Here is a 13985-nt window from a genome sequence, read left to right as displayed (position 1 = left end):
GAAATTCATGGCGTTACGCCATGAATTAACTTAAAAAGTAAGCGTGTTAACCAGTTAACCCATGTATTTAACAAATCTATGAAAATTCAAATGCAGATTTTTTTTTAAAAAGCATGCATAAGGTACATACTTATGAGTAAAACATGCAAATAATCAACACCCTTGTCGTGTATTTTATAAAGTTTTTATTAATTTTGAAATTTGAATTTTTAATTTTGATGACATTTTTTGACCGGCATAATAATTCAACAACGGGTTTAAGTCTAACAAAAGCGTCACTCTTACAAAATAAACATATATCTACACGATACAATTTCTATTGAAAAAAAAACACTTGACTAATTTTAATACATTACTTTTTCACTAAATTTACCACATTTGGTTGGAGGTTTCATGGGACAAGATCTCTCAATTTGTGTATTTCTTTTTTTTACTTAATCGTATTCGTCTCCCCTCTACTTCTTCTTGTTCCAAATAAATTCTTGGAAAATTTGGTAAATACATCCCACCGTCAATGCCCCCACCACAGCACCCTAACAAAAATTTACATAGCGAATATAACCAATGTTTGTAAAAAAAAATAATAAAAAATGTATGCATCTCTAACCTGGGCAGCAACTCGGGTATGAATCAAAAACACGGAAACTTTCTGATCTCCACGGTTCTTGAATTTGAATGCAGCATATGCCAAAGCGAACAAAGCACCACCGATACCTGGACAATTACATTCAATTAGCACTTGTTAGCACAATTCGCAAATGTATCAAAACTCATGCATTCCTGCAAAACTCACCGGCAGGAACAAAGGGATTTTCTTTCGCCTTTGAGATAAACTTGCTCTTTTCCGTGTCATCGTAACTCGAACGGAAGTCGAGACGTTCGTCGCCCTGTAAAAAAATCGAAACAGGAATGAAATATAAAAATTTATACACACAAAACAGACTATAAATTCAACACCCACAATACCTGTGGCGCTCCAATTAGTACCTGCTTACTCATATCGAACTAGTTTAATTAAAACTGTTTTTTATGATTTTTATTTTAAAGCTGTTTTCCTCTCCGAGTCTCTTTGTAAACTGAATCTGCGATGTGATCCTGTTCCAAAGTTGGACAAAACAACAAAACAAAATTGGCCTTGGATGTTGTTTACTTGTGAGAGAAAGTTCCACAGTTCTACTGGATTCCAATCTTCGTCGTAACTTTGGTACAGGGTCGAACCAAGGTGATTGTACGGGAACTCTGTTCTTGTCCCGAGAGTTTGTCCTGGTTGTATAATATTCTGAAGGGCAAAAGAAAATAAAAGTTCAAAGCTTTGTTGACGGTAAATCTTCTTTACATATACTTAGCATATGTAATATACATCTTTAATTTTAAAGTAAATGCAAACTTGCATTGGAAAGTAGCTGAAGTTAAAGCATTTGTGAGAAATTGCGACTTGTTTAAAAACTTAAAGTTAGATAATCTCTTGTTTTGTTTTGCTAATAAATATGTAAACTAAGTATAAGTATATCTTTTTGCATAATTTTCAAATTTTCAAATGCAAAAAAGTTACATAAAAAATCTGGAAATTTGCCAGATGTTAATTCCATAATGGAATTTCCATTTCAGATTTTTATGCAGAAGTTACCAATATTTGTATAATTAATTTAATAGTGGATTTTGCTAAGATTGTCTTTTTGTCTTGACCCATTAGCTTCAAAACTCACAATTCGTAACTTCTTAATTAAAGCAGCAATTTCTCGTTAAAAATAAAGCCACCGACTTTTACCTGTTTCCTTCACAAGATATTTTACTTCACTAGACAAAAATTGTTTAAAAGCTTGAAGACTCTCACAAAATTAACCTTTTTAATCAACTTATGACTTGTCTGCGTGACCAGTTTTCGCAAGATGACGAAATAAATTTATAGAGCACGAGGATGTTTTCCTTGCAAAAATTATGTGGACGTGCGTTTGGACATGCAGAGCATGGCTTTCCAGACACCAGACAGACAAAAATCAGCTGCAGTTCTCACCGGCAAAATAACAACTGGAAAATGTGCAAAAAATCGGGTAAGTTATCAGTTTGCAGTTTTCTGAAAAACTGTGACTAATTAATTATTCAATATGATGACAAAAAATATAAAACACGTAGAAGGAATCAGGACTATATTTTAGCTACACTTTAAGTTTCGTTTTTTTACAAATAATAAATTGAAAAGTTTTTGTAGTCGATTTTTGTTATTAATTGCCCTAACCTAATTTATTTAATGCGACATTTACGTTATTGTTTTTCTAGAATTTAGGGGAGATCCATAAATTATGTCACGCAAGAAAGCCCTTTTTTAAGACCCCCCCACCCCTGTTGTCACGCCTTTGTCACGCTAGTCGTGACCCCTCCCCCCTCTTGTCACGTCACGCCTGAAAATGTTGTTATACATTTTTGAATCATGCAGAAAGTTGTCTTCAATCAGTTTACGTTGTTGAAACCATGAAAAATAGGGTTCGGAGGAATTTTTTAAATTGTGCAAATTGTTGGAGATTTTGTAATGTTTTAAATTGTTGCAAACTTATGACGATTTTTTGAAATTATGCAAACTTTACAAGCAAGGCCCTATGGCTCAGAGGTACGAGGGTAGGATTGTCACCACGCAGTCACACGTTCGATTCCTCTGGCGGGGAAGCTATTGCTAATCCTACTCGGCTCGGTGTTAGTACGGGGTAGGTGCTGTCTCGTGACAGGGTGAGCCCAGCCATACGGAATGGCAATGTCACTGTGTACAGCCCCTAGCAGAGTCCGTTCTCTGTGGGGATGAGACAACTTGCTACGAAATTATGGCAAGAAGTCGCCATCTGAGGCTGAAAAGCAGAGAAATCTGAGTCCTGACGATGTAAAACTGTCACATTTTAACATTTTAACATTTTAACATTTTATGGCATTATGAATTTTTTTAATTTGCAAACAATTGGATATTGTGCAAATTATTTGAAGGCTTGAACAAAATGTAGAAACCTGGTTTAAAATCTCAAAATCTGAAACTTGGTTGAAAGTTTGGATGCTTTGGATCAAAGGTCTGTTTGATATTCGGGTATATATCTAAATAATTGCGAAACTGTAGTTTGGTCGTAGTCGAAGAATTAAAATGTGAGTTAAAGTTTGCATTAAGTTAGGCCTCCAAAACGTTATGTCACAGATCGGCCGAACCCCCCCTCCCCATATGTCACACTTTGTCACGGATCCTTGGACCCCCTCCCCCCCATCTTCAGCGTGACATAATTTATGGATCACCCCTTATTTGTCAAAGATTTTGCGATAAACGTGTTTAACTTATTTGCACAGGGTCGGATGTGAACGGATTTTTCTACGGAGTCAATCAATACTAAAAAATATGACATGAAGAATCACAACACAATTCTTTAACGATAAGCCAAGAAGTAATGGCTGCCGCTGCAAATAACGTGACCGGTACCGTTTCCGACGACGAAGGACGGCCTTCCATTTTCGAACTTGTCTCCCAACAAGGTTTCGCCCATGCATTGCGACCCGCATTTTTCCACATTGTTAAGGTAAATTCGGAACTACGCTAATATACCTGCTAATATCTATAAAAATAAAAATTTCATCTTATTTGCAGACCTTGGCCGAAGGATACCCGGCCAGATGGCTACCTCCATTTATGTACCGAAACTTTGACGAAGTATACCTCGCATTTGACTCCTTAGTGCAGTGGCATTACATGTTAACCCGAGGTATTAAATATTTTCATAAACATTTCCATTAATTATTAAACTAATTGTAAGTTAAATAGCCAATGAACGACTGTCCCTTCTTTGTAGGAGCCACTCTCAGCGAAGCGTTTTACGGTTTAGAACGAGTCACCAAAAACGGAAAGATAAACACTAACAGGGTTAAAGTGTCATTTATCCTATCCGTGATCCTTCCCTACCTTACGACCAAGTTGGATAAGGTGCATAAAACCGAAAGTGATAAGCTCAGTGGCGCAGTTACAAATTCGGTACGGACCTAATCTTTTGTTTGGCATTTCAGTCTTTTAGATTTGTGGGTTAATTTTTTGTTGTATCATAGTCTTTGTAAACTGTGTAAGTATTTGTAAGTTGACGGATTTTACAAAGTTTACTCGGTTATTAGCAAGTAGCATTGCATTGAAGTATGAAATGCCCTCGATTTATATAAAAAAATCTTACAGCTGTGGACATTACATGCAATTTGTTTTTCAGGAACAAGACCCTACATCTTGTAGAGGAAGAAATCCTAAACTTGTTCTCGTCTTCATCAAAGCCTATCCATTCGTCAAAGCATTCCTCGACCTTATCAACCTTATCTGTCTGCTCCGATATGCGTTCGGCTATTCGAAATCACACCACTTGCTTTTCCTCAGTCTCGGCCTCCGCTTAACTTATGCATCTCCATCGAGGGCGAAATTTATCCAAGAGAAACAATCGGAACTTTTCTCCCCTAAATCGTGGAGGTATATTACTTGAAACCAGCTTTTTAAAAAATTGAACAAACATTGCATTAATTCTACAAATAATTACTTCCAAAAATTGTCACCTAGAAAATACTATTTGTGGTAATTATCAAATGTGCTAAATGTACCTAATTTATTTGCTATACTTTCCAGCTTCTCCCGATTTCCAACCCTCCTACTCCGCTCATTGGGCGAAAGTGTTCTCTTCGGGGTCGAAATGGGCTCATTTTTCGTCCAATTTCTCGACTGGTGGTACAACGATCGGAGAAGAGAACGCGTTACCCTGACTTCACTTCCGGTCCCACCAGCTTTAAGTGAAGCGGACCAGAATTTCGTCGCTATTACACCACAGGAGAAAAACTTGTGTCCCTTGTGCAGGAGGAGGTTCAAGAATGCGACAGCCTTATCAACTAGCGGGTGAGATTATCATATTTTATGAAGATTGCATTTATCATCATGCTTACTTATGTACTTAATTGTTCTTATTTCTAGACTCGTTTTCTGCTACGGATGCATCACGCCATATCTCAAGACTCATGGAAAATGTCCCCTTACATCCATCACATCGAATATGCACCATTTAATTAGGATATTTAACTAGTCAATTTACTCAACCAAAACATAAACTAATGATATTAATACTGCCAATTTAACAAAACTTGTGCATTTACTGTTTCACTAATTTCCGATATGTATGTAGTACATACTATGAATATCATTTGCTAAACATTTATTTTTTTAAATTAGACATACATTTAAAATATTCATATAATAAGTAACTTAAATACATACAATTTAGAGAAAAAAATCCTACTTAAATGATCAATCTTCCTCAAACTTGCAATTTGCACTCTTCTCATAACAACAACATATAATACAACCCATCTCATCGCATAAACGAAACCTGCTAACCTGCTAACCACATCGCATAAACGATCAATGTTACAATCTGCACTTATCCATGTCCAAAATAAATCAGCCTGAGCAAAAAGTTGCAAAAATAATTCGCAGTCTACAGGATTCGAACCTATGCGGGGAGACCCCAACAGATTTCTAGTCTGTCGCCTTAACCACTCGGCCAAGACTGCTTATGGAGAAAATGATCCTTGTTACTCCTTAAAGTCTCACACTACGAGTTTACATTTTATGACGATTGGGGTTATTAAACATTTTAAAGTAAATAACGGCGTTTAAATGGGCTAAATTTATACCAAAAAGGGAAAAGTTGTTGGATCGCTTTATTGTGCGGAAATGTTTGTATTTCATTATAATATGTGACATACGCGTGTCATTTGGGTGTTCCATAAAATGTAATTACTCGAGTACTAATATTTTTATAATTAAAGATTATAATGCCAATTAGACAATGCATTTTATTTTAATTTCAGTATTAAACTCCGTTTCACATTGACCAGAGGATCCGAATTATTTTATTATTTGACACCAGTTATTTTTATTTTGGCGTAAAAATCTTACAAAATAATTTTTATTTTGGCGTAATAATCATACAAAATAATTTTTATTTTGGTAAAAATCATGCGAAATATAATAATTAAATAATGTGAAATGGAGTTTAGTTCTCAATAGTTCTCATATGTACAGGGTGGTTAAAATGTCACGCCACAATGGAAAATTTTTCGATGGGAAAAATCCATAAATTTCCATTAGTTACCGAAATTTTGTCTCTAAAATGCAACATTTTAAGAATTTTGTCATCAGTTTTGATAATAATTTATAAAAATCTCAATCCCAAATCTTGTAACTAATGGAGATTTAGGGACTTTTCCCATTGAAAAATTTTCCATTGTGGCGTGACATTTTAACCACCCTGTACATATTTATGTAACTACCGATCATTGATCATACAACATAACATAATATTCATTTGCATCTAAATATCTCATCAAGATGCAAAAAATCTCTATTTTCATTTACTTTTCCATATCCGTCTCAACTATACCATACACATTCGTTCATATTTTTAGCGTGCAATCCACTTTCATGCTTTCCTAATTGCACCGAGAAAGGTAACCCAGCAACTTTCACCAAACATTTCCCCATCCATTCTATACCAAGATTATTTGACACTTTATCAATCTATAAGGTTACGACAAATGGCCGAGTTACAAAATAAATTTTCATTTTTAGAAAACTAAAAATTGTTGAAAATATGCCATTGGTTACAGTTTTGGAAATGTAATTTTGTAACCGTCATGTCCGTCTGTCTGTCCGTCTGTCTGTCCGTCCGATCATTTTACGATAACTTTCGTTAAACTCGGCCTAGCGACTTTAAATTTGGTATACATGTAGTATGTGACAAATGAGGAGTTAAGTTTGAAGATGGGCGAAATCAATTAAGTGGTTGACCTGTGGTGGTCATCTGGGTGGGTGGAGTATTTCAAAATCCTCGTTGAAAGCTGTAAACTGGCATTGAGATTGCTAATGGTGTCTAATTGAAGAATATGAATTTAAATTGGGAAAATTTCCGACTGGAGGGACCCGATACCATACCGATTTTTGAAAATTATCCATCGAGCTGAAATTAGTGCAGAGATTGCTAATGACCCCTGATGAAAGAATATGAATTAAAACATTTTTATGTGGAGGGACCTTTAAGGGGGTGACCCATATCGATTTTCAAAAATTGTATTAAAAAGATGAAATTAGACACTCGTAGAAGACTGAAATTTGGCACGACCCCGTGGGGGTAGACCAGATTGAAAAATATGAACTAAATATTAAGATTTTTTCCACAGAGATTTAACAAGGTGACCCACGCTGCTTTTTATATTGGTAGAATAAAAATAAAATTCGGTATCATGGGTAAGGGCACATCAGACTAAAGAATATGAATAATGTTCATATTCATCGAATATGAATATTTTTGTGGGCCCAGCCCAGAAGACTGAGACCCGTACTGGTTTTAAAATTGGTCAAGGAGCTGAAATTTTGCATGCTGGATTGTGGGAACATTTTTGCCGATTACGAATAGTAGTTGGTGCAGGTCGTCTGACTAAAGTTTAGAAGCTGACACTGACCCTGACTCGGGCTAAACAAACGCTGCACACTGGGATTTCAAATTTAATTTTCGAAATAGTACCCTCGAGATTTTGATCTTAAAAAATCAAGCTAAAAATTACGATGATTTCATCTTAACGAATAACGAATTAAATCTCTATGTCTGCCCATTCAAAAGTTATTAAAGGTCAAAGTCGTTGGTACACACGACCATGGGACGTGTACCAACGATTTAAAAAATAATTATTTTATTTGTAACTCCACCATTAGTCGCAACCGTTAAAAGACACAAGAGTTACCTAGATACTAAATGTCAAGCAATCGTGATTCTATACCCGAACACACTCACTTTCATAATAGTATTGAGATTAGTAGAAAGTTCAAAACTTTAGCAAAAAGTTGATTTTTTTCCTTAATTTGCATAATTAACGGTAATCATGAGTCGTCAGAATTTGCTCGAGTTGGACGAAATTACAGGTATTCATAAATCTCAGGTACAATTTACAACTGGTAGGACTAGTATTTATTAACCAATTAATGTCCACATAGACCGCCGTCCGAAGACTCGACTCCCACCCATGCCACCCATAAAGTCACGACGCATCCCTCAATCCTCCCCCCTTCAAACTGCAACGTCTTCTCGACGCCAACAAAAATACGGCGGCGATGATGAAGGAGATTCAGATTCCGCTATTGCTTCCATTTTGGATGAAACGACGCCAAAGGCAAAACCACGACCGAAACCGAGGTCACATCACCATCGCGATATTGAGGATACCGAGGTCACAACGAGGTCACGCGTTATTTTGCCAAGTAAGAATTCCTCCAGTGCCTCACTCTCCAGTCCAGGTCGTGGGGATGGACATGTCTCCAAATCGGCGTACGACAATCCCACATTCTATCGCGATCAGGGGGACGACGAAGGTCATCGAGGTCACTGTAAATCTAGTTTTCAAACTCCTCCGGGAAGAGATGAAGGTCACCATCGTGGTAACCGATTTAAAGAAATTACGACGGATTCTGAAGCAAATATGGTATCAAACAAAAGCGAAAAGTATTAAACAGATGTATATAAATTAAAATCGAGTGACATCAAATATTTTATGGCCATTTTCAGGAAGGTGACGAACCAGAAAAGGACCGTAATCCGAAAAAAGCGTCACCATCATCTAGAAAACGCAATAAACATAAGCCCCCATCCGATTCCAGGCGAGGAAGTATTTCTTCACAAAATGTGAAACAAGGCCAAGGTGGGCATGTCACGGTTGAGATTGAAAAAGAGGTTGATAAACAACCGGATGTTGTGGAGCCTCCTCCCACAAAAAGTAAGCCTCTGGGTCGAATTTGGCAGAAATTGTTGTCCAGAGGAGGGTCCAAAAAACAATCGAAACAAGAACAATCCATTGATATCGCTGAGGCGGATCCTCCGATAACCAACCCCAACGATAAGGATAAGAGCGAAAATAAGAACAAGGAAAAGCTGGAAAAAGTGAGCAAAATTGATATCGAGTCATCATCATCGGAACAAGACGATGATAACCCCACGCCTTTATCATCCCGTAAGAAACCTCCAATAACAAGGAGCCCGAAATCATTATTCCAAAAGAACAAGGACAAAATAAACATTTCTAAACCAGATTCCGACTATCACCCCCAACGGAGTCGTCATTCTCCTCCCGTTCAATTAAAACGCAGCCCAAATATAAATGTAAAAAGGGACTCCGACAGTACCAACACTGACGACGATGATGAAATCATGACAATACGCGACAAAACACGACCAACATCGTCATCCGCTAAAAAATCCGTGGTGAGGACAAAAGCACGTCCCCAAGAATCTAGTCCTCCTCAACGGAATAAATCACCACCACCCGCGGAGTATGACCCAGCCCTCTTTTTCGGAATCATGATCCACTCCTCCGACCTGCTCCCACTTGACGCCAACGTTCTTCACCCACTCGTCAAGGTCACCCTGTTAACGCAGGATGGTAAACCGGTAAAGAAATGTGACCCTTATACCGTCCAAAAATCGTCGTCGTCATCTCCAGTTTCCGTTCCCAAAAAGCCGAAGCACTACAGAGGTCACGTGCATGAAGAGAACGTCCTTCCCGTCATGACCCAACCGTTCCCATTTTCCTTTGCTTCTGCTGACCCCAAGGTCATTCCCGCCTGGGAAGAGCTTCTCCTTTTTGAGGAGCCTTATCATAAATTCCTCTCCCAAGTTGGGCATGACCTTATCGTCTTTTTCGAAATTATGGACTTCCTTCCCATGAGCAAGGTCACCGGTCCAACGTGGCATGATGGCGTGCATGGTGAGATCATATATATATTTATCTAATATTTGAAAACTTACACTAATATTTATGTACGTACATAGGGCATGACGTAGGATGGTACAAGGTCGCGTGGGGGTTTCTAAAGCCGGTGGGCGCAAACGGGATATCCAACACGGATAAGATGTTGAGACTCCAGTTGTTTAAACCGTTGGCGAAACTGAGGAAGAAGGAGGTGTTAGATGGACCGGAGGTAACTATAGCGGACAAAATTTGACCTTCACATGGATTGACATTCACTTTATTTAAATCTGCGCAAGTTTTGCACTGTGGCAATTTAAATTGTGGCTTTTTTTACTGACCAGGTCTACTCCTGGTGGAAATGCGGCCGACGAGAAAAGTTGAAAAACACGACGCTCTACGTGACCGTGAAGGGAATCTGCCCTCCAGTCCCGACCACAAACTCGGCCACCTCTCTACGTCAACTCCTCTCCATGCGGAAAGAAAACCTTACCGACGCCATCATCGAGGCACAGTTGTCCAAAAAGGACGGGGAACGAAAACGCAGTGGAAGAAAGGTATACCGAGACGCGATTTTTGCCAAATTTTCACAAAATTATGAAAAATAATTAATACAACCTACCGTACAATTTGTAACAAAAACTCGTGATTTTCTTGACAAATTGATTTACAGATTAAGTGTTTTTGTCCTTTCTAAAATATTACTTCTATTTAAATTATAATTTTAGCCTAAAAAGACCGACCCCCGCAAATCAACAGCCTGGACCCGTCTGGAAGGTCAGAGTTGTAAAGTGCCAAACAAATTGGTCGCCGCCCTTCCCTCGTCGCCTATCGAGTCCCTCAATTTAACCATATCTGGGAACGTCCACGCCGTCAAGTTCTCTCCCTGCGGGTTGAAACTCGCCGTTGGGCTGGACACCGAAGACCTCCACGCCGTCTTGCTCTTTGATGTATGTGTGTCACTAAAATCATAGACATTGAATCATATTTATTAATCCTACCCTCTTATTTAAAGATCCCGACCGGAAATCTGCTCAAGAGCTTGAAAAATCATCACGGCCTGATTTATGACTTGGCCTGGAAAGAAGTCAGTGGTGTCGAGGGGTCGTCGTATTATCAGTATTTGGCTTCTGCGTCGGCCGATTCGACCGTTTGCATTTGGAGCATGAAGAACAATAACGAGACCACTTTACGCATGGTGAAAGTAAGTGAATTTTAGTATTTGGTCAAGGTCAAATTATTCCTGATCTACATCTTCCCCTAGACCCTACATCATCCCTCTTTCGTGTACACGGTCCAATTCCATCCTACCCACGACTCTCTCGTCGTCACGGGCTGTTTCGATTTTATCATTAGAATTTGGGACATTGCCCGTCCCACGGAAAGTGTTGTCCCTACCGGCGATAAGATTAATAGTCGTCGCAATAACACGACAAGGGATCGATGGAGCGTACAAACAGCGTCGCCACTATTTATTGTAAGAAGAAAAAATTAAATACAATTTTTTAATTTTAATAAAAAAGTTACAAAATCGAAATTTAAAAATATATCCCTCAGTTGGATCGCCACTCTAGTTTTGTAAACTGCTTGACCTTTGACCCCACGGGATCTTACCTCTTTTCCGGTGATGGGGACAGCCTCCTCTTCAAGTGGAGTATAAAATCTGAAAAGTCTTTGACGAGACGAAAATCCTGGACGATTGACAGGTAGTCAGGTTACACCACCTCAAGATTTCAAGTGATTAAAACGGAATGTGGAAATTGCAGAGAAGTGAAACTGACCGAAACGGGAAAAATTCCCATCAATTCGCTATCCCTGCATCCAAATGGTATCCGACTCTTGGTCCATTTGAGAGATAACTGTCTCAAAATATTGGATGCAAATAGTTTAATTGTGTTAAAGACGGTTCGAGGATTGAGCAATGATCGGTACGTATAAATTTTCAATGCTGCAAAAATGCAAAAATTTCATATCAAAAATAAGTCACAAGAAAAAGTTATCATTCTTGCGTAAACTTCTTTTAATATTTTTTTATGAAATAATTTTGCAGCCTACAAATCCGGAGTACTTTCTCTCCCTGTGGAAATCTCATCCTTTCAGGAAACGAGTCCACTTCTTTTTGTATTTGGGATGCTGATACGTACACGATTGCCGATTTTATAACACCAAAAGGTCACCCCTCTTCCGTCATCACCTGTGTCGATTACCACCCACGCGACTTTTATGTGGCGGTGGGCTTATCATCCGCGATAAGTGAACCCAGCCCTGTCCTCTTGTACGGTTACGACTCGCCAAAGTTCTCCCAAATCGCAATGGTTCAGGCCGGAGTGGCAAAGTTCAAGTCAAATTTGCAGCATAGGAGAGATGTCAAGCCAGGTCACAGTGTAACATTCGCCAAGGGCGCGAAACGTGGCGACAGTTCAGAAAAATTTGCCAGCATCATTGATAAATTAGACTCTGCGTTAAAGGACAGTCAAAAAATGAGGAAGACAATAAGGTCAAGTAGCGTGGACGATTTGAAGGCGACTGACCAACTACAAGCCAAAAGACCAAGGGAAAAGAGTCCACATACGATTTCATTAAGGTCACGCGTAAATAGTGGGACAAATTCAGGGCATGAAAAACCGACCAAATCGCCACGAACGTATATTGAAGATCGTTTAGAGGAACTGATTCTACCAAGTCAAAAATCCACCACAACAACGGTTGACATTCATTCCGAAAATGGTGGTCAACAAGATGATGACACGGAAAAGGTTCCAACCAAAATCATACAAATTGACCATGACCAAGATTTCTTATCGCCTAAAAAACTACCAAAAACACCTGTCGAACAAAGTTCCAAGATTCCGACACGCGTAAGGTCGTCTGAAGAACGGAGTCAAACCTCAAATTCGGTACCGTCCTCCCCCTCAAGTCGCACAAGAGGACATATGAATCCCGATGACACACGTTTTTTAAAAGAACTTCAGAATAACACGATTTCAAAATCAGACTAAAAATGTCTAAACATTTTCAATAATTTTTGACGTATAATATTACCGTTTTTGTTAGAATGAATACATTTTGTGCAATTTAACCAAAAAAATGACGAGATCTCTCAAAATTTGGAATTATTACTAAATAAAATTATAATCTTTGGTTTTTCGTTTTAAATCACAAAAAATATAACTTTTGTCTTAATATTACATAATTATAATCATAAATTATGTAAATTAAATGTTCAAGTCCATCAAGCCCGTATCTGGTCCCTCTTGTTTAATTAGGGCTTGCAACTCTTTAAATCGTGGATGTGCCGAGCCCCCAGCCAAGGCGAGGATTGCACTCTCCGTCGTCGTCAACCAACATCCGGCTTGTTTCAAAAGGCTGAAAGCGTACTTTCTATAATACACAAATCACCAATTTAATAATTTATTTTCAACTGTCGATTATCAATTATCCTTAATTATTCACCTTTCCACGTGACCTCGAGAACTGCACGCATCCGCCACGACGAAAACCTCATAACCCAAATTCTTTAGGTCCAGAGCGGTCTGCTGGATACACACATGCGCTTCGATCCCACACAAAATGATGGAGTTGACGTCCGGCGTTTTCTGAAAGCAAAGATATCATAACTAAAGTTTCCTTATCTTCTTTGACTATTATAAAAATACCTTTAATTGTTCAACAACGGGGGAAAGACACATGGAAAATAGCGTCTTATCCAGCGCCTTGATCCCGTAAGCTTCAATTCCCAGCTCTGGAACGGTTTTCCCAAGTCCTATGGACAATTTAAAAAAAAACAGAACATGTAAGCGTTTCTACAAAATTATAATTGTTCTACAATTAACTTTACCTTGCGGATACTGTTCCGTACAAACGACTGGCATATCCAGAATTGAGGCTGCCCTCAACAATCGCCCCGAATTTGAAACAATTGCGTCAAAATATTTTATTGAAGGTCGAAATTTGTCCTGCATATCGCAAAGGAAAAGAGAGCTATTTTTTGGGATTAATTTCCCACTCAGGCGACCCACCATTCCGGCAGCCATAATTAATAAGGGTTACAACAACTAAACTTTAACAAACAATTTAATGTCAATAGTTTAAAGTTTATTTATCCGGAAAATTTGTTGACCAGAAAACAATTACTAATCTTTCACACTTGTTATGTAATAAACTCGTCTCATCAAAAACATTCTCGGTTTCCCACACGTGCAATT

General features: G+C 38.4%; 4 protein-coding genes and 1 non-coding gene across 6 annotated transcripts; 2 read left to right on the top strand and 3 right to left on the bottom strand.

The window, feature by feature from the left end:
* Window positions 1-170: 170 nt before the first annotated feature.
* On the bottom strand, window positions 171-1129 carry LOC110853197 (HIG1 domain family member 1A, mitochondrial). 2 transcript variants are annotated; one of them, XM_022101444.2, is made up of 4 exons: window positions 988-1129; window positions 794-887; window positions 608-714; window positions 171-533 (listed from the first exon to the last, which is right to left on the bottom strand). In XM_022101444.2, the coding sequence occupies exons 1-4, from the start codon at window positions 997-999 to the stop codon at window positions 456-458; spliced, it is 291 nt and encodes a 96-aa protein (XP_021957136.1). In that variant the 5' UTR covers window positions 1000-1129; the 3' UTR covers window positions 171-455. The 2 variants fall into 2 exon arrangements, with proteins under 2 accessions (XP_021957136.1, XP_021957135.1); XM_022101443.2 differs by having other exon boundaries at window positions 967-1106.
* Window positions 1130-1913: 784 nt separating this feature from the next.
* LOC110853194 (peroxisome assembly protein 12) lies at window positions 1914-5126 on the top strand. Its single transcript, XM_022101442.2, has 7 exons — window positions 1914-2051; window positions 3319-3545; window positions 3614-3728; window positions 3816-3994; window positions 4218-4468; window positions 4622-4885; window positions 4961-5126. Exons 2-7 carry the CDS (start codon window positions 3417-3419, stop codon window positions 5067-5069), a joined length of 1047 nt encoding a protein of 348 aa, XP_021957134.1. The 5' UTR covers window positions 1914-2051; window positions 3319-3416; the 3' UTR covers window positions 5070-5126.
* Window positions 5127-5474: 348 nt separating this feature from the next.
* On the bottom strand, window positions 5475-5556 carry Trnas-aga. Its single transcript has one exon. It is a non-coding gene; the product is annotated as a tRNA-Ser (tRNA).
* Window positions 5557-7848: 2292 nt separating this feature from the next.
* Window positions 7849-12804, top strand: LOC118436391 (jouberin-like). Its single transcript, XM_035854393.1, has 11 exons — window positions 7849-7963; window positions 8036-8520; window positions 8604-9798; window positions 9864-10012; window positions 10125-10337; window positions 10509-10730; window positions 10796-10984; window positions 11045-11257; window positions 11338-11486; window positions 11547-11708; window positions 11831-12804. Exons 1-11 carry the CDS (start codon window positions 7924-7926, stop codon window positions 12777-12779), a joined length of 3966 nt encoding a protein of 1321 aa, XP_035710286.1. The 5' UTR covers window positions 7849-7923; the 3' UTR covers window positions 12780-12804.
* Window positions 12805-12886: 82 nt separating this feature from the next.
* Window positions 12887-13962, bottom strand: LOC110853341 (isochorismatase domain-containing protein 2). The gene is made up of 4 exons (XM_022101605.2): window positions 13619-13962; window positions 13437-13543; window positions 13234-13376; window positions 12887-13161 (listed from the first exon to the last, which is right to left on the bottom strand). Exons 1-4 carry the CDS (start codon window positions 13812-13814, stop codon window positions 12996-12998), a joined length of 612 nt encoding a protein of 203 aa, XP_021957297.1. The 5' UTR covers window positions 13815-13962; the 3' UTR covers window positions 12887-12995.
* Window positions 13963-13985: the final 23 nt, after the last annotated feature.

This window comes from Folsomia candida, unplaced genomic scaffold (assembly GCF_002217175.1).
Source record: "Folsomia candida strain VU population unplaced genomic scaffold, ASM221717v1 Fcan01_Sc008, whole genome shotgun sequence".
Taxonomy (NCBI): Eukaryota; Metazoa; Arthropoda; class Collembola; order Entomobryomorpha; family Isotomidae; genus Folsomia; species Folsomia candida.
The sequence above is the reverse complement of the archived record's forward strand: the minus strand, read 5'-3'. Positions and strand labels throughout refer to the sequence as shown.

Bases quoted from the DNA above. Each gene is read 5' to 3' on its own strand.
- LOC110853197 (XM_022101443.2), bottom strand. From the start codon at position 999: ATGAGTAAGCAGGTACTAATTGGAGCGCCACAG. The intron at 888-966 runs GTATTGTGGGTG...ATTTTTTTACAG, and splicing joins TACTAATTGGAGCGCCACAG to GGCGACGAACGTCTCGACTT. The intron at 534-607 runs GTTAGAGATGCA...AATTTTTGTTAG, and splicing joins ATACCCGAGTTGCTGCCCAG to GGTGCTGTGGTGGGGGCATT.
- LOC110853194 (XM_022101442.2), top strand. From the start codon at position 3,417: ATGGCTGCCGCTGCAAATAACGTGACCGGTACCGTTTCCGACGACGAA. The intron at 3,729-3,815 runs GTATTAAATATT...CCTTCTTTGTAG, and splicing joins GCATTACATGTTAACCCGAG to GAGCCACTCTCAGCGAAGCG. The intron at 3,995-4,217 runs GTACGGACCTAA...TTTGTTTTTCAG, and splicing joins GTGGCGCAGTTACAAATTCG to GAACAAGACCCTACATCTTG.
- LOC118436391 (XM_035854393.1), top strand. From the start codon at position 7,924: ATGAGTCGTCAGAATTTGCTCGAGTTGGACGAAATTACAG. The intron at 10,731-10,795 runs GTATGTGTGTCA...TCTTATTTAAAG, and splicing joins ACGCCGTCTTGCTCTTTGAT to ATCCCGACCGGAAATCTGCT. The intron at 10,985-11,044 runs GTAAGTGAATTT...ATCTTCCCCTAG, and splicing joins CCACTTTACGCATGGTGAAA to ACCCTACATCATCCCTCTTT.
- LOC110853341 (XM_022101605.2), bottom strand. From the start codon at position 13,814: ATGGCTGCCGGAATGGTGGGTCGCCTGAGTGGGAAATTAATCCCAAAA. The intron at 13,544-13,618 runs GTAAAGTTAATT...AATTGTCCATAG, and splicing joins TACGGAACAGTATCCGCAAG to GACTTGGGAAAACCGTTCCA. The intron at 13,377-13,436 runs GTATTTTTATAA...CTTTGCTTTCAG, and splicing joins CCGTTGTTGAACAATTAAAG to AAAACGCCGGACGTCAACTC.